Source organism: Oncorhynchus keta, chromosome 18 (assembly GCF_023373465.1).
Source record: "Oncorhynchus keta strain PuntledgeMale-10-30-2019 chromosome 18, Oket_V2, whole genome shotgun sequence".
Classification (NCBI taxonomy): domain Eukaryota; kingdom Metazoa; phylum Chordata; class Actinopteri; order Salmoniformes; family Salmonidae; genus Oncorhynchus; species Oncorhynchus keta.
The window spans coordinates 27,841,949-27,862,867 of NC_068438.1; the positions used below are offsets into that span (position 1 = coordinate 27,841,949).

At 49.3% G+C, this 20,919-nt stretch overlaps 1 protein-coding gene across 2 annotated transcripts; it reads right to left on the reverse strand.

The window, feature by feature from the left end:
* Window positions 1-159: 159 nt before the first annotated feature.
* LOC118370739 (PHD finger protein 12-like) lies at window positions 160-20,638 on the reverse strand. 2 transcript variants are annotated; one of them, XM_035755849.2, is made up of 13 exons: window positions 19,452-20,638; window positions 18,733-18,914; window positions 16,699-16,771; window positions 15,904-16,508; window positions 6,036-6,168; window positions 5,528-5,689; window positions 5,142-5,288; window positions 3,994-4,855; window positions 3,480-3,722; window positions 3,293-3,388; window positions 3,117-3,199; window positions 2,842-2,980; window positions 160-2,636 (listed from the first exon to the last, which is right to left on the reverse strand). In XM_035755849.2, exons 1-13 carry the CDS (start codon window positions 19,515-19,517, stop codon window positions 2,200-2,202), a joined length of 3,228 nt encoding a protein of 1,075 aa, XP_035611742.1. In that variant the 5' UTR covers window positions 19,518-20,638; the 3' UTR covers window positions 160-2,199. The 2 variants fall into 2 exon arrangements, with proteins under 2 accessions (XP_035611742.1, XP_035611743.1); XM_035755850.2 differs by having other exon boundaries at window positions 3,552-3,722; window positions 19,452-20,636.
* Between the last annotated feature and the right edge of the window lie 281 nt (window positions 20,639-20,919).

Below are 20,919 nucleotides of genomic sequence, written 5' to 3' on the forward strand. Positions count from 1 at the left end.
TACATAAATTGCAACTGTTACCTTTGACATAGAGCTGTACACGACCACCACCTTCTGGATAGTTCACTCACAACACATTACTGAAAGAAAAGCATTTTAGATCATTGACACCAGGTCTCAAAGTAATACAAAATAACAGCACAAGGAGGCATTTTTAAGTGTGTTCTTTAAAAAAATCTTTCTGTATTTACATTGTTTTAAACAGACAGGAACAAACAACACTTATTTACAGCGTACAATAATGTTAAACGAGAGCTAAAACAATCTGACACCATTTACACCATTCAGCATGGAAGACACAGGACTCAGAACAGGTGTGTAATAAACATTTCTGCAAAACTACAAAATATCACAAAAGGAGTCCATGGGAGGTACTGTACACTATACAAACCAACCACAATGGTTTATGTCCATCAGTGTAGGCTGGTGGGAGGAGCTACAGGAGGACAGGATCAATATAATGGCTAGAATGGAATGGTAAACAAGCAAACATATGTAAACCACACTCCTATTTACATGAATATACTGTACATACAAATGTGTGTATAAGCATGTAAGTGTGCTAGCTACCTGTGGAGCAAACGTAGCAACAACAAATAGTGCCAGTACTACAACTTCAATATCACAAAATAAAATGTTTGGGCTACATGAGCTGTCTGAAAAATAAGAAAATGTTAAGTGTACCAGTCATAGGTTTAGACACACCTACTCATTCAAGGGTTTTTAATTGTTTTTCTATTTTCTACATTTTAGAATAGTGAAGATATCAAAACTATGAAGTGACACATATGTAATCAAGTAGTAACCAAAATAATTGTTAAACAAATAAAAATATGTTTTAGATTCTTCAAAAAGTAGCCACCATTGGTCTTGATGACAGCTTTGCATGCTCTTGGCATTCTCTCAACCAGCTTCATGGAGAACCAACAGTTCTGGAGGTCCAACATATGCTGAGCACTTGTTGGCTGCTTTTCCTTCACTCTGCGCGCCAACTCATCTCAATTGGGTTGAGGTTGGGTGATTGTGGAGGCTAGGTCATCTGATGCAGCACTCCATCACTTTCCTTGGTCAAATAGCCCTTACACATCCAGGAAGTGTGTTGGTCATTGTCCTGTTGAAAAACAAATGGTCCCACTAAGCGCAAATCAGATGGGATGGCGTATCACTGCAGAATGCTGTGGTAGCCATGCTGGTTAAGTGTGCCTTGAATTCTAAATAAATCACTGACAGTGTCACCAGCAAAGCACCTCCATGCTTCTCGGGGGAAACCACACATGCAGAGATCATCCGTTCACCTGCTCTGCTTCTCATAAAGACACAGCGGTTGGAACCAAAAATCTTAAATTTGAACTCAGGCCAAAGAACAGATCTAATGGTCTAATGGCCATGTTTCTTGGCCCAAGCAAGTCTCCTTATTGGTGTCCTTCAGTAGTGGTTTCTTCACAGCAATTCAACCACAAAAGCCTGATTCACGCAGTCTCCTCTGAACAGTTGATGTTGAGATGCGTCTGTTACTTGAACTCCAAAGCATTTAATTGGGCTGCAATTTCTGAGGCTGGTAACTCTAATGAACTTACCCTCTGCAGCAGAGGTAACTCTGGGTCTTCCTCTCCTGTGGCGATCCTCATGAGAGCCAGTTCTTGAAATGTTCAGGATTGACTGACCTTCATGTCTTAAAATAATGAAGGACTGTCGTTTCTCTTTGCTTATTTCAGCTGTTCTTGCCATAATATGGACTTGGTCTTTTACCAAATAGGGCTGTCTTCTGTATACCCCCTTTACCCTGTTACAACACAACTGATTGGCTCAAACGCATTGAGATGGAAAGAAATTTTACAAATTCATTTTTAATTAAGAATGCCAAGAGTGTGCAAAGCTGTCATCAAGGCAAAGGATGGCTACTTTGAAGAATTTGTTTTGGTTACTACATGATTCCATGTGTTATTTCATAGTTTTGATGTCTTCACTATTACTTTACAATGTAGAAAATATTAAAAATAAAGAAAAACCCTGTAATGAGGTGTCCAAACTTTTAACTGGTACTGTATATACATGTATAACTAGACTGGCAAACATAAGTGACAAATACTCTTCAGTAAGTCAATCTAAATAAACAGATTTGAGATACTTAATTTCATGCAAAAGTATAAACAAAATAAATTAAAATAGCTATTTTTCCTGTGTAACAACCTGCTCCCCTTAGGTTTGACTGGAAATAGATGAGAAAGGGAGAGTTTGGGCTTTGGCACAGAGTTGCAATTGGTGGAGTTTGATAGTCTGTTTGTCTGCCCCCTCTTGGTTGGGGGTAGTATTGGCAGGGGTGGTATTGGCAGGGGTGGTATTGGCAGTGCCAGTGGATCCCTCTTCTTTAGGCTGCTTACTGGCGAACTCAACAATGCTGAAGACAAACTGCATGCAGCCCAGTTTGATGTAGCTGCCATGGTGGAGCAGCGCTGTGCCCTCCCAGCCAGCCCCGCTGCCACCGATCAGGCTGGAACTGCTGGCTTTGCAGTTGCAGGAGAGCCTGGGTCCTCCCTGGGGCTGGCAGCTCATCACTCCCTCCAATGGCATCATAACAGTCCTGTGCCCAGCCTCGGTCCCCTCCTCCTGCTGCTGCTCCCTCATCTTACAGCGGCCTGAAGAAAGAGGGCACCATCACTCAAGTCTCCTATAGACACACAGGGCTGGTCAAACCACACACACACCAAGCCTCTACAGGGTGAATGTGATGGGGCGTACACCCACCCACATGTTGCGCAAAGGAGGTATGGGGGGGTTCAAAATCAGCTAAATTGCGAGTGTGTGTGTGTACATATGATGAGGTGTGTGTGTGTTACTTACGGACAATGCCCTGCACTTTGGACACCAGGCCACTGGCCGGGCAGGGCAAAGTCTTCTCAGAGAAGTCACAGGAGTAGAGCACGTTGTCCACCGTGGTCCCATGCTCACTGTAGTTGAGCAGCTCGTAGTGTTTGGTGTTCTACACACAGGTACAAACCAACAGTCATGTCTGTAGTGCTACCGTTATTTCAAATAGTACTCACAGATCAGGTCATAGCAATGGGAAAAATATGTTTTTGTCAAGCTTTGTGTCTCGAACAGGACAGACGACCTACCCCGTCGTAAAAGATGCAGGCGTGTTTTCCAGATACATAATTACAATGACCATAGTTTGTAAGGCACACATCCATGTCAGCACCTACAGTGGGTTGTCAGAGAGAGAAAGACTGATGAGACTTTGTTCCATGTTGAGTAAAGATCAGTCTTTTGTAACAGCATGGGCAGTCCTTACCAGCTCCTATGTACAGGGTCCTATAAGACATGTTGATGGCTCCTCCCTTCCCCATGAGTGGATAGAACGTTGCTCTCGCCTGCACCTTCTGTTCTTCTGTGATGGGGACAGAATATGGAGGAATGACATTTTATAACATTCCTATGGCACAAATTAAACTGCCGCACGTCCGGTTCTGGGGGCTTACCCTCTGTGCACGGCGCGGGAGTGGGAGGAGAGGAAGCAGCTAGACCGCTGCCTTGGGGGACTGGGGGCTTACCCTCTGTGCACGGCGCGGGAGATTGAGGTTTGAGGGCGACGGCGGGAGGAGAGGAAGCAGCTAGACCGCTGCCTTGGGGGACTGGGGTTGCTTTGTGGGGGAACAACTGCTGTATCCTCTGCCAGGCCAGGAGTTTCACCAACTCCTCATCCAGTTTACTCAGTTCGATCTCTGTATGAACAACATCAGCATGTTTCAACGTCATCATAGACTTCACGTGAAGCAATCCTGTATCACAGCCATCATCTGTCAGCAGCATTACAGGCCATTTAATCATCACTATTTTTGAAGACCAGCATGGCCAAAACAATAATGCAATATTTTAACTTTATTGTTGTTGAATAAAGTACCCATTTTTAAACTGGACAGAGAGAGGTGCTCATCACAGAGGCCTAATTATGAACAGTGGTACCGGTAGAATGGTGTTGAGGTAGCTACTTACCTCCATCCGCTTCCATCACAGCCTTCATGCCACCAGACAGGTCTGCTATTAAGGGGAAGAGAGAGCTGGGGAACATGGAGCTGCCCTTAAGATCTGTCCCTGGGGAGAAACCGGGAGGTGTGGTGGTCGGCTGTTTTGCTGTGCTGGAGTCTTTGACGGCTCTGGGTGGGGTGAAGACATGGACACCTGGGGTGGGGCTGGGGCAGAGCTTCAGCTCACTGCAGCAGCTCAGAGGGTTGGCCTGAGTCCCTGCCATGCCTGAAGGAGTCCCGTGGGTCTGGCTCTTTATGTCCTGCCCTGTGGCTGCACACATCAAAGAAGGTGGACAACCTTTCTGGGTGCAAGACTCTAGGTGGCTGCCCTTCTCAGTTTTAACCTCCACCCCTCCTCTCAGGTGGTTTGGCATCCCCAGAGCAGAGGTTGGGAGTGGGGCTGGGGAGGTGAGTCTGTGCAGCTGGAGCTCTGTCTGTTTGCAGGCGTCAGAGGCAGCGTTACACACTACTGGTCCGTTGGCTTGCACAGGCTGCTCAGTCAGGGGCCCGTTGGGTTTCCTGCACTTCAGACAGTTCTGACATGGCCTCACCGGGCAGCTGCAGCTCTCCTGACCTTGCGAGAGACCCTTCAATACCTGGGCCCCCTGGGGGCCATCAGATGTACTGCAGGGCTTAGAGCAGGGGGCAGGCAGGGCTGAAGCTGTCCTTTCTGCAAGGGGCAGAGAGCTGTTCTCCTCTAGGGCCACACAGAGCTTAATGTCTTTCTTTTCCCTGTTTGTCTGTTCAGAGTGCCAGTCTGACGAGGACTTCTGCTTGCCAGATAAATGTCGCATGATGCTGCACTGCAGCGAGATGACATCTCGAAGCCACTGAATGACAAAGGGAAAAAAACAGTTTGGTGAAAAGAAAAAGCACCTTCACCAGTCCAGTATCTCAAATAAATACATTTACAGTTATTACACATTAAATAATTGGCAGTTAATCCCCATCATGTCTGGACCATTGTCTCCTCGCTGGGCCAGATCCCATTGATTTGTTTATCACAAAAAAATATAAGCACTTTAGATGTTTCTCAGGCACAGCCCAAAGGAACCACTGAATCCCAGAGTAGTAGACAGATACTTGTACGTGTGTGTGTGTTTCTGCCATGCTTACCTCCCGTTGCTCCGCTTGGCTGGTAAAATGCTGAGGGGAGCAATCCTGGGATGGGACACCATTACAGATCAGCTCCCCGTTACGCACCCCTGCAGGAGCCAAAATGGCCGGGGGGTTCTTGTACTGGGACTTAATAGCGTCGGGCACCTGGAGGGACAAACAAACATTTACAGGAGCAGTGAACTCCCACTGTGGTTCCTAATTCTTAAGAGGAAAAATATTTGGATATATTTTTTCCTTTATTAATAAAAAAATATATATATATATATATAGTGAAGCAGCTTAATTGACAAACGAACACTTTGTCTTTTCATCACCATTTCAAAGTGAAGACTAGCAAAAACCAATTTCATAACATATTTTACTCTGGGACAGACTTGAGCTACCTTGAGCACCTTCGTCTTGTGGTGGACACCACTGCGGACAGGGGGATTCTGTCGGTGGACCCGTCGCAGGAAGCCCACCTTGACAGCATGCTGGGATATCCTATCCTGGAACTGGTCTAAGAGCTGGCAGCGGCTGGTAAAGGACAGGCTCCTCTGGTTCAGCTGGAGAACAGGACAGGAGGTCATGTCAAGAACAAAGCGACGTATAGCCCTGAATCAACCGCTAGCTTGACACCCTACGCAATTGTAACAAGTCTACATACCCTAAAGCTCAGCTGGAGAACAGGTCATGTCAGTAATGGAACAACTTCTACATACCAGGGTTGAGAGATATCACAATATTATCGCATATCGGTGAAGCTTGATATCGCCCAAAGAACTACAAACCCTATTCCATTTACAGAGCCATTCCTGTCTAAAAATCACCATATCCTTATTGTTTAGGCCTGCCGAAACACAAACCCAGTTCCATGCATAAGGATACAGGGGGGGGAGCTGATCCTCTTACCACCAAGTGCTCCATATGGTTGGGGCACATCCACCTGCCTGTGGGCATGGCAGTAAGTGGGGGGTCCAGGCAGTCCATGTGGAAGAGCAGGGGGCAATAGTCACACTGAACCAGGGGCGCCATTCTGCAGCTCCTATAGAATAGACAGGAGGACGATAGAGAGGAGGACAAAGAGGCAGTGAGCTTGGACTAGCAGTCAGCCAACCAACTAGATTCCCAAAGGTGTGTTGATATTAGGGCTGTGGCGGTCATGAAATTTCATCAGCCGCGATTGTCAAGCAAATAACTGAGGATCTCACCGTAATTCACCGTTAATTAACAAAAACACATTTAGCATCTCCTGGCTTCCACGCATAGCCTACCATCCACTGATGCAGACCTTTGGAACATTACATTTAAACAAATTGAATAAATCCATTATTATTTTAGATAGGTCTAAAGAAACATGATATGAAGAGAATGTAGTCTATTTCAGAAGAACGGAATAGCATCGTGCATTGTCCATTTAGCAGACAAGATTTGCTTAGAATTATGTGGCATTATTTTATTGTATGAAGACTACAAATGAACGTGAATATTAAAAGAAAATTATATTTTCTCCAAACAGTGGCCGATTTGTCCTTGGGCTGAACATAATAATTAGAATTCCCTTCTCCCGACTGAGAGTTCTGAAGAACCTCATATGGCTCTCCGCCACGTGATTGGGCATTTCTCATAGACTACAAGTGAAGACAGACACATTGAGGATGAAACTGCGCGTGTCATCCAATTCCGAGGTGCATATTGAAGACATTACCTTGCACATTCTTCCACTGCAAATCTACCATTCCAGTGTTTTACTTGCTATATTGTATTTACTTCGCCACCATGGCCTTTTTTGCCTTTACCTCCCTTATCTCACCTCATTTGCTCACATTGTATATAGACTTATTTTTCTTTGTATTATTGACTGTATGTTTGTTTTACTCCATGTGTAACTCTGTTGTTATATGTGTCGAACTGCTTTGCTTTATCTTGGCCAGGTCGCAATTGTAAATGAGAACTTGTTCTCAACTTGCCTACCTGGTTAAATAAAAGTGAAATAAATCAAATATTGGAAGATCTGTCCATATTTACTTTCCTCAACCAACATAAAGCAAAAGCACTAGACTACGGCAATCTACTATCCCCCATAGTACAAAAGTTGACCTATTGTAGAGTGGCTTGCAAAAGTATTCACCCCCCTTGGCATTTTTCCTATTTTGTTACCTTACAACCTGGAATTAAAATAGATTTTGGGGGGTTTGTGTCATTTGATTTACATAACATGCCTACTACTTTGAAGATGCAATGTTTTTTTTTTATTATAGTGAAACAAACAAGAAATAAGACAAAGAAACAGAACTTGAGCATGCATAACTATTCACCCCCCCCAAAGTCAATACTTTGTAGAGACACCTTTTGCTGCAATTACAGCTGCAAGTCTCTTGGGGTATGTCTCTATAAGCTTGGCACTGGGATTTAGCTTCTGGGATTTTTACCCATTCTTCAAGGCAAAACTTCTCCAGCTCCTTCAAGATGGATGGGTTCTACTGGTGTACAGCAATCTTTAAGTCATACCACCGATTCTCAATTAGATTGAGGTCTGGGCATTGACTAGGCCATTCCAAGACAATTAAATGTTTACCCTTAAACCACTCGTGTTGCTTTAACAGTATGCTTTGGGTCATTGTCCTATTGGAAGGTGAACTTCCATCCCAGTCTCAAATCTCTTGAAGACTGAAACAGCTTTCCCTCAAGAATTTCCCTGTTTTTTGCACCATCCATCATTCCTTTAAATCTGACCAGTTTCCCAGTCCCTGCTGACGGAAAACATCCCCACAGCATGATGCTGCCGCCACCATGCTCCACCGTGGGGATGAGAGGTGTTGGGTTTGTGCCAGACATAGCGTTTTCCAAGATGGCCAAAAAGCTCAATTGTACACTCATCTGACCAGAGTACCTTCTTCCATATGTTTGGAGTCTCCCACATGCCTTTTGACGAACACCAAACGTGTTTGCTTATTTCTTTCTGGCCACTCCTCCGTAAAGCCCAACTCTGTGGAGTGTACGGCTTAAAGTGATCCTATGGAGAGATACTCCAATCTTCGCTGTAGAGCTTTGCAGCTCCTTCAGGGTTATCTTTGGTATCTTTGTTGCCTCTGATTAATGCCCTCCTTGCCTGGTCCGTGAGTTTTGGTGGGCAGCCCTCTCTTGGCAGGTTGTGGTGAGATATTCTTTTCATTTTTTAATCATGGATTTAAAATGGTGCTCTGTGGGGTGTTCAGTTTTTTCAAACCCAACCCTGATCTGTACTTCTCCACAAGTTTGTCCCTGACCTGTTTGGAGAGCTCCTTGGTCTTCAAGGTGCCTCTCTGCTTGCTTGGCGGTGCCTCTCTGCTTTGCTTGCTTGCTTGGCGGTGCCTCTCTGCTTTGCTTGCTTGCTTGGCGGTGCCTCTCTGCTTTGCTTGGCGGTGCCTCTCTGCTTGCTTGCTTGGCGGTGCCTCTCTGCTTGCTTGCTTGGCGGTGCCTCTCTGCTTGCTTGCTTGCTTGGCGGTGCCTCTCTGCTTGCTTGCTTGGCGGTGCCTCTCTGCTTGCTTGCTTGCTTGGCGGTGCCTCTCTGCTTGCTTGCTTGGCGGTGCCTCTCTGCTTGCTTGCTTGCTTGGCGGTGCCTCTCTGCTTGCTTGGCGGTGCCTCTCTGCTTGCTTGCTTGCTTGGCGTTGCCTCTGCTTGCTTGCTTGCTTGCTTGGCGGTGCTTCTCTGCTTGCTTGCTTGCTTGGCGGTGCCTCTCTGCTTGCTTGCTTGCTTGGCGGTGCCTCTGCTTGCTTGCTTGCTTGCTTGGCGGTGCCTCTCTGCTTGCTTGCTTGCTTGGCGGTGCCTCTCTGCTTGCTTGCTTGCTTGGCGGTGCCTCTCTGCTTGCTTGCTTGGCGGTGCCTCTCTGCTTGCTTGCTTGCTTGGCGGTGCCTCTCTGCTTGCTTGCTTGCTTGCTTGGCGGTGCCTCTCTGCTTGCTTGCTTGCTTGGCGGTGCCTCTCTGCTTGCTTGCTTGCTTGGCGGTGCCTCTCTGCTTGCTTGCTTGCTTGGCGGTGCCTCTCTGCTTGCTTGCTGGTGCCTCTCTGCTTGCTTGCTTGCTTGGCGGTGCCTCTCTGCTTGCTTGGCGGTGCCTCTCTGCTTGCTTGCTTGCTTGGCGGTGCCTCTCTGCTTGCTTGCTTGGCGGTGCCTCTCTGCTTGCTTGCTTGCTTGGCGGTGCCTCTCTGCTTGCTTGCTTGCTTGGCGGTGCCTCTCTGCTTGCTTGCTTGCTTTGCGGTGCCTCTGCTTGCTTGCTTGCTTGCTTGGCGGTGCCTCTCTGCTTGCTTGCTTGCTTGCTTGCTTGCTTGGCGGTGCCTCTCTGCTTGCTTGCTTGCTTGGCGGTGCCTCTCTGCTTTGCTTGCTTGCTTGGCGGTGCCTCTCTGCTTTGCTTGCTTGCTTGGCGGTGCCTCTCTGCTTTGCTTGCTTGCTTGGCGGTGCCTCTCTGCTTTGCTTGCTTGCTTGGCGGTGCCTCTCTGCTTTGCTTGCTTGCTTGGCGGTGCCCCTCTGCTTTGCTTGCTTGCTTGGCGGTGCCCCTCTGCTTTGCTTGCTTGCTTGGCGGTGCCCCTCTGCTTTGCTTGCTTGCTTGGCGGTGCCCCTCTGCTTGCTTGGCGGTGCCCCTCTGCTTGCTTGGCGGTGCCCCTCTGCTTGCTTGGCGGTGCCCCTCTGCTTGCTTGGCGGTGCCCCTCTGCTTGCTTGGCGGTGCCCCTCTGCTTGCTTGGCGGTGCCCCTCTGCTTGCTTGGCGGTGCCCCTCTGCTTGCTTGGCGGTGCCCCTCTGCTTGCTTGGCGGTGCCCTCTGCTTGCTTGCTTGCTTGGCGGTGCCCCTCTGCTTGCTTGCTTGCTTGGCGGTGCCCCTCTGCTTGCTTGCTTGCTTGGCGGTGCCCCTCTGCTTGCTTGCTTGCTTGGCGGTGCCCCTCTGCTTGCTTGCTTGCTTGGCGGTGCCCCTCTGCTTGCTTGCTTGCTTGGCGGTGCCCCTCTGCTTGCTTGCTTGGCGGTGCCTCTCTGCTTGCTTGCTTGGCGGTGCCTCTCTGCTTGCTTGCTTGGCGGTGCCTCTCTGCTTGCTTGCTTGGCGGTGCCTCTCTGCTTGCTTGCTTGGCGGTGCCTCTCTGCTTGCTTGCTTGCTTGGCGGTGCCTCTCTGCTTGCTTGGCGGTGCCTCTCTGCTTGCTTGCTTGCTTGGCGGTGCCTCTCTGCTTGCTTGCTTGCTTGGCGGTGCCTCTCTGCTTGCTTGCTTGCTTGGCGGTGCCTCTCTGCTTGCTTGCTTGCTTGGCGGTGCCCCTCTGCTTGCTTGCTTGCTTGGCGGTGCCCCTCTGCTTGCTTGCTTGCTTGGCGGTGCCCCTCTGCTTGCTTGCTTGCTTGGCGGTGCCCCTCTGCTTGCTTGCTTGCTTGGCGGTGCCCCTCTGCTTGCTTGCTTGCTTGGCGGTGCCCCTCTGCTTGCTTGCTTGCTTGGCGGTGCCCCTCTGCTTGCTTGCTTGCTTGGCGGTGCCCCTCTGCTTGCTTGCTTGCTTGGCGGTGCCCCTCTGCTTGCTTGCTTGCTTGGCGGTGCCCCTCTGCTTGCTTGCTTGCTTGGCGGTGCCCCTCTGCTTGCTTGCTTGGCGGTGCCCCTCTGCTTGCTTGCTTGGCGGTGCCTCTCTGCTTGCTTGCTTGGCGGTGCCTCTCTGCTTGCTTGCTTGGCGGTGCCTCTCTGCTTGCTTGCTTGGCGGTGCCTCTCTGCTTGCTTGCTTGGCGGTGCCTCTCTGCTTGCGGTGCCCTCTGCTTGCTGGCGGTGCCCCTCTGCGGTGCCTGCCCCTCTGCTTGCTTGCTTGCTTGGCGGTGCCCTCTGCTTGCTTGCTTGCTTGGCGGTGCCCCTCTGCTTGCTTGCTTGGCGGTGCCCCTCTGCTTGCTTGGCGGTGCCCCTCTGCTTGCTTGGCGGTGCCCCTCTGCTTGCTTGGCGGTGCCCCTCTGCTTGCTTGGCGGTGCCCCCTGCTGCTTGCTTGCTTGGCGGTGCCCCCTCTGCTTGCTTGCTTGCTTGGCGGTGCCCCTCTGCTTGCTTGCTTGTTTGGCGGTGCCCCTCTGCTTGCTTGCTTGGCGGTGCCCCTCTGCTTGCTTGGCGGTGCCCCTCTGCTTGCTTGGCGGTGCCCCTCTGCTTGCTTGGCGGTGCCCCTCTGCTTGCTTGGCGGTGCCCCTCTGCTTGCTTGGCGGTGCCCCTCTGCTTTGCTTGGCGGTGCCCCTCTGCTTGCTTGGCGGTGCCCCCCTTGCTTGCCTCTCTTGCTTGCTTGGCGGTGCCTCTCTGCTTGCTTGCTTGGCGGTGCCCCTCTGCTTGCTTGCTTGCTTGGCGGTGCCCCTCTGCTTGCTTGCTTGCTTGGCGGTGCCCCTCTGCTTGCTTGCTTGCTTGGCGGTGCCCCTCTGCTTGCTTGCTTGCTTGGCGGTGCCCCTCTGCTTGCTTGCTTGGCGGTGCCCCTCTGCTTGCTTGCTTGGCGGTGCCCCCTCTGCTTGCTTGCTTGGCGGTGCCTCTCTGCTTGCTTGCTTGGCGGTGCCTCTCTGCTTGCTTGCTTGGCGGTGCCTCTCTGCTTGCTTGCTTGGCGGTGCCTCTCTGCTTGCTTGCTTGGCGGTGCCTCTCTGCTTGCTTGCTTGGCGGTGCCCCTCTGCTTGCTTGGCGGTGCCCCTCTGCTTGCTTGGCGGTGCCCCTCTGCTTGCTTGGCGGTGCCCCTCTGTTTGCTTGGCGGTGCCCCTCTGCTTGCTTGGCGGTGCCCCTCTGCTTGCTTGGCGGTGCCCCTCTGCTTGCTTGGCGGTGCCCCTCTGCTTGCTTGGCGGTGCCCCTCTGCTTGGCGGTGCCCCTCTTGGCGGTGCCCCTCTGCTTGCTTGGCGGTGCCCCTCTGCTTGCTTGGCGGTGCCCCCTCTGCTTGCTTGGCGGTGCCCCTCTGCTTGCTTGGCGGTGCCCCTCTGCTTGCTTGGCGGTGCCCCTCTGCTTGCTTGGCGGTGCCCCTCTGCTTGCTTGGCGGTGCCCCTCTGCTTGCTTGGCGGTGCCCCTCTGCTTGCTTGGCGGTGCCCCTCTGCTTGCTTGGCGGTGCCCCTCTGCTTGCTTGGCGGTGCCCCTCTGCTTGCTTGGCGGTGCCCCTCTGCTTGCTTGGCGGTGCCCCTCTGCTTGCTTGGCGGTGCCCCTCTGCTTGCTTGGCGGTGCCCCTCTGCTTGCTTGGCGGTGCCCCTCTGCTTGCTTGGCGGTGCCCCTCTGCTTGCTTGGCGGTGCCCCTCTGCTTGCTTGGCGGTGCCCCTCTGCGGTGCCCCTCTGCTTGGCGGTGCCCCTCTGCTTGCTTGGCGGTGCCCCTCTGCTTGCTTGGCGGTGCCCCTCTGCTTGCTTGGCGGTGCCCCTCTGCTTGCTTGGCGGTGCCCTCTGCTTGCTTGGCGGTGCCCCTCTGCTTGCTTGGCGGTGCCCCTCTGCTTGCTTGGCGGTGCCCCTCTGCTTGCTTGGCGGTGCCCCTCTGCTTGCTTGGCGGTGCCCCTCTGCTTGCTTGGCGGTGCCCCTCTGCTTGCTTGGCGGTGCCCCTCTGCTTGCTTGGCGGTGCCCCTCTGCTTGCTTGGCGGTGCCCCTCTGCTTGCTTGGCGGTGCCCCTCTGCTTGCTTGGCGGTGCCCCTCTGCTTGCTTGGCGGTGCCCCTCTGCTTGCTTGGCGGTGCCCCTTGCTTGCTTGGCGGTGCCCCTCTGCTTGCTGGCGGTGCCCCTCTTGCTTGGCGGTGCCCCTCTGCTTGCTTGCGGTGCCCCTCTGCTTGCTTGGCGGTGCCCCTCTGCTTGCTTTGGCGGTGCCCCTCTCTGCTTTGCCCCTCTGCTTTGGCGGTGCCCCTCTCTGCTTGCTTGCTTGGCGGTGCCCTCTCTGCTTGCTTGCTTGGCGGTGCCCCTCTGCTTGCTTGCTTGGCGGTGCCCCTCTGCTTGCTTGCTTGGCGGTGCCTCTCTGCTTGCTTGCTTGGCGGTGCCTCTCTGCTTGCTTGCTTGGCGGTGCCTCTCTGCTTGCTTGCTTGGCGGTGCCTCTCTGCTTGCTTGCTTGGCGGTGCCCTCTGCTTGCTTGCTTGGCGGTGCCTCTCTGCTTGCTTGCTTGGCGGTGCCCTCTGCTTGCTTGCTTGGCGGTGCCTCTCTGCTTGCTTGCTTGGCGGTGCTCTGCTTGCTTGCTTGGCTCTGCTTGCTTGCTTGGCGGTGCCTCTCTGCTTGCTTGCTTGGCGGTGCCTCTCTGCTTGCTTGCTTGGCGGTGCCTCTCTGCTTGCTTGCTTGGCGGTGCCTCTCTGCTTGCTTGCTTGGCGGTGCCTCTCTGCTTGCTTGCTTGGCGGTGCCTCTCTGCTTGCTTGCTTGGCGGTGCCTCTCTGCTTGCTTGCTTGGCGGTGCCTCTCTGCTTGCTTGCTTGGCGGTGCCTCTCTGCTTGCTTGCTTGGCGGTGCCTCTCTGCTTGCTTGCTTGGCGGTGCCTCTCTGCTTGCTTGCTTGGCGGTGCCTCTCTGCTTGCTTGCTTGGCGGTGCCTCTCTGCTTGCTTGCTTGGCGGTGCCTCTCTGCTTGCTTGCTTGGCGGTGCCTCTCTGCTTGCTTGCTTGGCGGTGCCTCTCTGCTTGCTTGCTTGGCGGTGCCTCTCTGCTTGCTTGCTTGGCGGTGCCTCTCTGCTTGCTTGCTTGGCGGTGCCTCTCTGCTTGCTTGCTTGGCGGTGCCTCTCTGCTTGCTTGCTTGGCGGTGCCCTCTGCTTGCTTGCTTGGCGGTGCCTCTCGGTGCCTCTCTGCTTGCTTGCTTGGCGGTGCCTCTCTGCTTGCTTGCTTGGCGGTGCCTCTCTGCTTGCTTGCTTGGCGGTGCCTCTCTGCTTGCTTGCTTGGCGGTGCCTCTGCTTGCTTGCCTCTCTTGCTTGGCGGTGCCTCTCTGCTTGCTTGCTTGGCGGTGCCTCTCTGCTTGCTTGCTTGGCGGTGCCTCTCTGCTTGCTCTGCTTGGCGGTGCCTCTCTGCTTGCTTGCTTGGCGGTGCCTCTCTGCTTGCTTGCTTGGCGGTGCCTCTCTGCTTGCTTGCTTGGCGGTGCCTCTCTGCTTGCTTGCTTGGCGGTGCCTCTCTGCTTGCTTGCTTGGCGGTGCCTCTCTGCTTGCTTGCTTGGCGGTGCCTCTCTGCTTGCTTGCTTGGCGGTGCCTCTCTGCTTGCTTGCTTGGCGGTGCCTCTCTGCTTGCTTGCTTGGCGGTGCCTCTCTGCTTGCTTGCTTGGCGGTGCCTCTCTGCTTGCTTGCTTGGCGGTGCCTCTCTGCTTGCTTGCTTGGCGGTGCCTCTCTGCTTGCTTGCTTGCTTATAATAATAATAATATATGCCATTTAGCAGACGCTTTTATCCAAAGCGACTTACAGTCATGTGTGCATACATTCTACGTATGGGTGGTCCCGGGATTGAAGAAATAGGCCTTTACATGTGGTAATTTTATATAAACTATTTATTCATTGAATTTACAGAAAATGTGCTATATCGTGATATGTATCCTTATCGGGATATGAGAGTTTGGCCATGTCGCCCAGCCCTATGTCCATTACATGAAATCCAAATAAAAATCCATTTAAAATTACAGGTTGTAAGACAACAAAATAGGAAAAATGCCAAGGGGGATGAATACTTTTGCAAGGCATTGTATTCTATGCAAGAAATAAATATTGCAAACTTAGTCTGGGACAGTTGTGGGATGGGATAGAGCCCAAATTATTACCCCCAAATTTTTTTTTTTTACAGAAAGAGGCTGATGCAACAGATCAGAACATTTAGCTTAAAATGTTGATAAACTTTTAGGCTATTTCTCCAGATACATGCAGCAATACGCGCACTGCAGTAAGTGCAAATATTCCATTAGCGGGAAAACACCATGAGCAAAAGTGACCACAAATGCAATTATACATGTAATGCTTTTATTATAAATAGGCATATGGTCAAAAGTATCTTTCCTAAACTCAAAACACACACGCTGCATATGTATGCCAGTTAGGATCTTCACCCATTGTAAAGCGGATTAATGTGCTTACATTTTCTAGTTATTTGGCCACTTTAGTTGTGATACAGACCTTTTTAAAACATATAGGCCTATGGGCTAGGCTACATGAGGTGTGATACAAACCTTATTAAAACATATAGGCCTATGGGCTAGGCTACATGAGGTGTGATACAAACCTTTTTAAAACATATAGGCCTATGGGCTAGGCTACATGAGGTGTGATACAAACCTTTTTAAAACATATAGGCCTATGGGCTAGGCTACATGAGGTGTGCGAATAGGATTTGAAAAAGTTGCAAAAAAAAGGCATGCAATGTTTCTTGGCTTTCTTGCCTTACTGCATACAAGCTGGGCATCATTCACAAGTGATAGGCTAATGGTCACACATGACACTATTCTTGATTTAATATTTTCTTTACATATATTAAATAATAGAAAGCAGAAAGCTCTTTTTAATAGAGGCCATCACTGTGTTTTCTCTTCACAATTGCATAGCCTTTAGAAATGTTGTGTAACATGAGCTATCACAAAGTGTTTGATTATTTTTTTTTTATACATTTGCATTGATGTCAGAGTGATTAGAGGGAAAATAGAGTGCTGAGTACAAGGCAGTTAGCAAGTTTGGTAGGTTACTAATGACCATGAGCAGCATTAGAGCTTGGAGATGCCCAATTATCGTGACTAAACAGTAATGTGGAATTTGACTGCCGTTATGACTCGTGACCACCGGTGTGGCAGTAATACAGTCACCATAACAGCCCTAGTTGATATAATGTGGAATGACAAAATTGTGGGTTTGATTGACTAATTATTGGTAGGATAGGTCATACCTGGTGCAGGAGAAGCACACCCTGACTGGCAGAGGAACGAGGCCGTTGGGGTCCATCTCATGCTGTGGCCTTCTGAAAGTCTTCATGATCAGCTCCTCTTTCCTCCTCCGTTTACTGCTGCCTGGCAGTGCTGTGGTGCAAGTGAGTTCGTTGGGCAGCTGGAACTGCGAGGGGTTCTGCTCCATGGCGGCGGCGATGAGAAGCTGGAAGGGCCTCTTGAGGAGCCGTGGTGTGGAGGTAGGGGTGGTGGTGGCTTGCTCAGATTCTGAGCCCTGGACCTCCACCTCCTCTGCCTTGGCCATCTCCTTGCCTACCTCGTTCTGCTCCTCCGAGGGGGTGTCCGTGGAAGAGGTGTTGGAAGTGGGCGTGCCAGGGCAGCTGCTGGCCCGCCTCTCAAGGCGATCCAGACGCTCGAGATGCACGGCAGCCACCCGCAGGCCGGGTCCAGCTGCTCCGACCCCGGGGGGCAGCCTGTCCAGACGCAGCATGGTGGTGGTAATAGTGGTGGTGCCCCGCTCCAGTTCAGCTGCAGGGGAGGAGCGCTTGGAGAAGAGCCTCTCCCTCTCCAGCAGGCCATTTGTCCTCTCAGCCTTCTGCTCCCGCTTCTGGGGATGAGAGTCAAATAGCAGAGTCAGGGACCAGCAAGGATCAGACCGTATTCCCCACCACCAGGGTTGTTTAAATAGTTGGACTCGTATTGATACATTGAAAACAGATGTTAAAAGAGGTTAATACATTTGAAGCATAAAAACATCTCTCTGTTGTGAGCATCCTCACATATTCTTGAACACTCACCTTTCTACGAACATTGCAGCGATGACACATCCAGTCACCAGGGGGCAGCATTTCTTCACTCAATGGTGGGTTACTGTGGGAACCACAAAGAAACAGCAATAAAAAAGGACATTCATGCTACAGTCATTTCATTTATAGGTCAACAGTGGATCAACTGCCATGTAAGCTTTATAAGGCCTAATGCCAAACTCACAATACAGCCTGGATGCTCTGACCAAACGTGTATCACAACGGGCCGTGATTGGGAGTCCCATAGGGTGACGCACAATTGGCCCAGCGTCGTCCGGGTTTGGCCGTCATTGTAAATAATATATTTTTCTTAACCGACTTGCCTAGTTAAATAAATACAGAATATGCACTTTTGAGGCATAGGCTATAATAGGGGTGTAGGGGACTGATGATGTAATTGACCTGGACTGTAGGACTGTATTGAAATACCACAACAATGTGTAAAGCACACTAAAATGCACATTTTAACACTGAATGCCAAAACCTACTTTCAGGCTTGAGTGTTTACTGTTAGAATGTCTTCTTTTCCAAATGCAGTTTTTATTTTAAGACTTAAATCACTAATGCCTGGGAAAGTAAGCACAACTAACATGGCCCACAACCATGTTGTATTCGAGACCGGTGTCAGATACATTTTGAATCAGTCTCTGACAATGAGGACGCAATTTCTTCCCGAGACCAGTAGAGTAAAAAATAATAATGACCAACTTCTATTCAGTCAACGCATAAAGCCACTTCACCAGGCCAAAAACCGACACTCCTTTCACATCATGTATTATTGCCTATTGAAACCTGGGCTTCTTACTTTACTTCTTACTTTACTGTCCTTTATTTTCAACTTTGTCGCACTCAGAATTTCCTTAGGGGTGAAGAGTGAGGGAAATGATTTGAAAGTGGCATGCTTACTGTTAGTAAGGGGAAACCGGGGAAGTTGTAACATACTTTGTATTTTTATCTATTATAGACATGGGTTACAGGTAATATGCAGAGTGGCTCTCCATTTGCCCTCAGCATGCATTTAGTTTCACCATTCTGAATCAATATGTTCTTTAAATTTGAACAAAGAACATTTTGAACTTTTATCTTGGTGATTTCATACAATTACAATCATGGCCTTCAATTAGTCTCGCTTTAGGTGGTCTCAAACACAACACCTGGCTGTGATGCTCATAACCTACATTATATCACCCAGTTAATACAGGCTGCCATCATAATGAATTGTTGAAATGCTTTCAGATGTTTCTAATCTAGAAAATATTCAAATATGCAGCTACTACTTTGGCAGTTGTCAAGGTGATTGTAGTATGTAACTTAAATCACGTGTCAAATTTCACAGTCAATGACTACCCAAGGGGATATGCAAATGTTCAATTGGCAAAGACTGAGCTTATCCGTCTTGTAGGTGGAAAGCCTTGCACTGTAGCTACCAACCAACATGATTGTTAGTCAGATCTTGCACAGCTGTGTGGTGTAATACCTGAATGGATGAGTCCCCGAAATACAAAGAAAACTATGTTAATCTCAAATCGTGTTATAACCGCGTTTCATCACCTGTATTATCATAATTATATTCCTGTTAAAACCCAGAGAAATGTCCGTAAAATGGCGCCGCTGAAATAAAACGTTTTTTTTTTTCAAGGGAGGTCGCCATATTGTAAACAGAGGCACACGAGCGAAGAGCAGCCTCGACTCCATTTTTTTGCCAGCGTTTCCCAGCGCTCTCAGTTAGAGCGGGTGAGTGACGATGCCTGGAGACATGCAGACCGAGGCGGGGGCGGTTGCAACCATTCGGCGGCAAATTTTAACCAAGTACTCGTTGCTGTGTCACAATCATCTTCCCAGTATGGTTGGAAGAAACACCCCCCCCCTTCCCGTAACGAATCTCATGTGTGACATTTTGCACAGCGGCATGGTTCTGTAAAGATGATGGACTGTCTAGACAGGAGAGCCACAGTCATTCTGAATCCAGTAAACCATGTATGATCCTTCCCAAGCTAACGTTAGTGGGATACTTTTCACACATACCAGCATTGTAGATGGAAGGCGGCTGGACAATGGTCACAACACAGAAGGTCCCCTCCCTCATGACAACTATCACAGGTATCGTGGTTGGTGGCCCTGCTCTTTCTCCGAACGTCCCTTTCACTCCTCCGACTCCTCTTTTCGCCATCCTCTGACTTGGGTGGTGCGAGCAGTGTTTGAATTTGCTGTAACAAGTTGAACATGTCAGAAATCTGGATCGAACTTTCTTCACTCCCAATTTAGGCTTGTTTACTTGGTTGCTAGCACATCAAACGAATAAAGCTAAAAACAGTTTATGATTCAATATCATGTCAGTAACATATGTTTTATACTAGCTAGTTAAGGGCAGTAAACTATAAATCGCCCCCAGCTGGAAGCTAGGGCCTTTACTGTAACGTTTAGTCTGCAGCAGTGATAACTGCTGGCAACTAAAATATGGCTTTAAATGTTAGTTACGCTATAACTAGAGTAATAGCACAGTGTTTGCCATAAACTAGCTAGCTACACATTGCAAACATGGGTGTTTTGTCTTCAACTTCATCCTAGCCAACGCGGCGTTAGGACAAAATGACTGCCTCAAACTAGATAGCTAACGTTATTTGCTTCCATCTTGCTACAGTATCTGCTAACATGTCAATTTATCTGGCTAGTTAGATATCTAACAAACTTAAATGGCTGCATGTTAACGGACATAAGTAACGTTGTGTGGTGACATGCCTCACCTCCATTAAACCCCCAGAGGTATCCAAATCGTACACAATCGTTGGCGTCTCCATTTTGTCCCACATTCACCCAGCAGTCGACTTCTTGCAAATAATCCTATGGAACCAGCTACTGTAGCTAACTAGTAGTGTTGTTCCACGCCCAGTCCCACTGGCAGTGACAGGCGACCCCCCCACACACGCACGTTTGACTAAAAATCGCCTTTCTCTGCCTATTACTGTATATTGGAGGGAATAACGGAATCAGCCAAGGTTAACAGTTAACTAGCCGTACGTAGCGACCTCGTATGCAAGTTGGCAACCGATAGCTAGCTGCTTTATCTGAATGTGATACAGGCACACACACTAGACTGATATCTAGTTACCTATTTAGTCAACTGTAGCTAGCTAACGTTAATTAGCAACACCATCCATTAAGCAATGTTTGCTTGCTAACTGCTGGCAAGAATATGACGAATGTTACGAGTTTCTCACAAACCTCAACTTTGTGCCTATTCTAAACTGTATTGTTGTCAGGTTGCTGAACGACTGAATGTATCTGCGAGGCCTAGCCATGGTTCTTGTTTTTGCTCCTACTGCTCCTACTAGCTGAAATTAGAAGACGCTTGAAAATTCTGCAAACCCGCTCGCTTCCACTTTGCAATGTCAACAGTCAGAATACACTAAATGTTAAATTCTCGCAACGTTGTGTTCCTTCCAATCAAGGGTTGCAAAATGCGTTGTTGTTGTTATTCGTCCAATAGTGCCGGATCCTCAAGAAATATATTTTTGTTCTGAAAAAGCCTATGCATCAATGCTGCTAGTGGCAACATCCTATCCGAGTTGGCGCAACCGCGAACGAAATTACGTTTGAGCATGCGCATTTCAAGATTGTTGAAAACCATGGCCGCCACAGCAGAGAAACGCTTGTCACTAGTCAACACAGCCACAAAATCTGCATTGGGTATATCGTAAAAATTCATGAAAAATAAAATGTCATTTTTGGTCTTAATTTAATTGTACGGTTAGGCATAAGGTTAGTAGTGTGGTTAAGGTTATGTATAAATTTACATTTTAAGAAGATACATGTTAGAAAATGGCGGGGTTTAACCATAATTACAACCTTGTGACTGTGGTAACTTGAGATGACGACGTCAGAAAGGAATACAAACGTTATGCTGCTGGAGAAGCCCCCTAGCTCGATTGTCTATTAAATGTTTGTAATCTATGTGTGCTTGTGTTCCCTCATGTGCTTTATGTATTGATTTGTTGTTAATAAACTAAATAAATAAATGTTTTTAAAAAAGCTAGAGAAGCCCTCAAAGACAATCTTTGGTTGCGGGTTTCATTCCGTTTTTTGATAGATAGCCATCACCTGGCTAGCGAACGTTATTCATATTAGTTAGAGCTGCTAAATTGTGAAATAACATCTAGCTAACATTAGCTATTAGTTAAGTTAACTACACCACCGTTTGCCTAGCTTGCATCA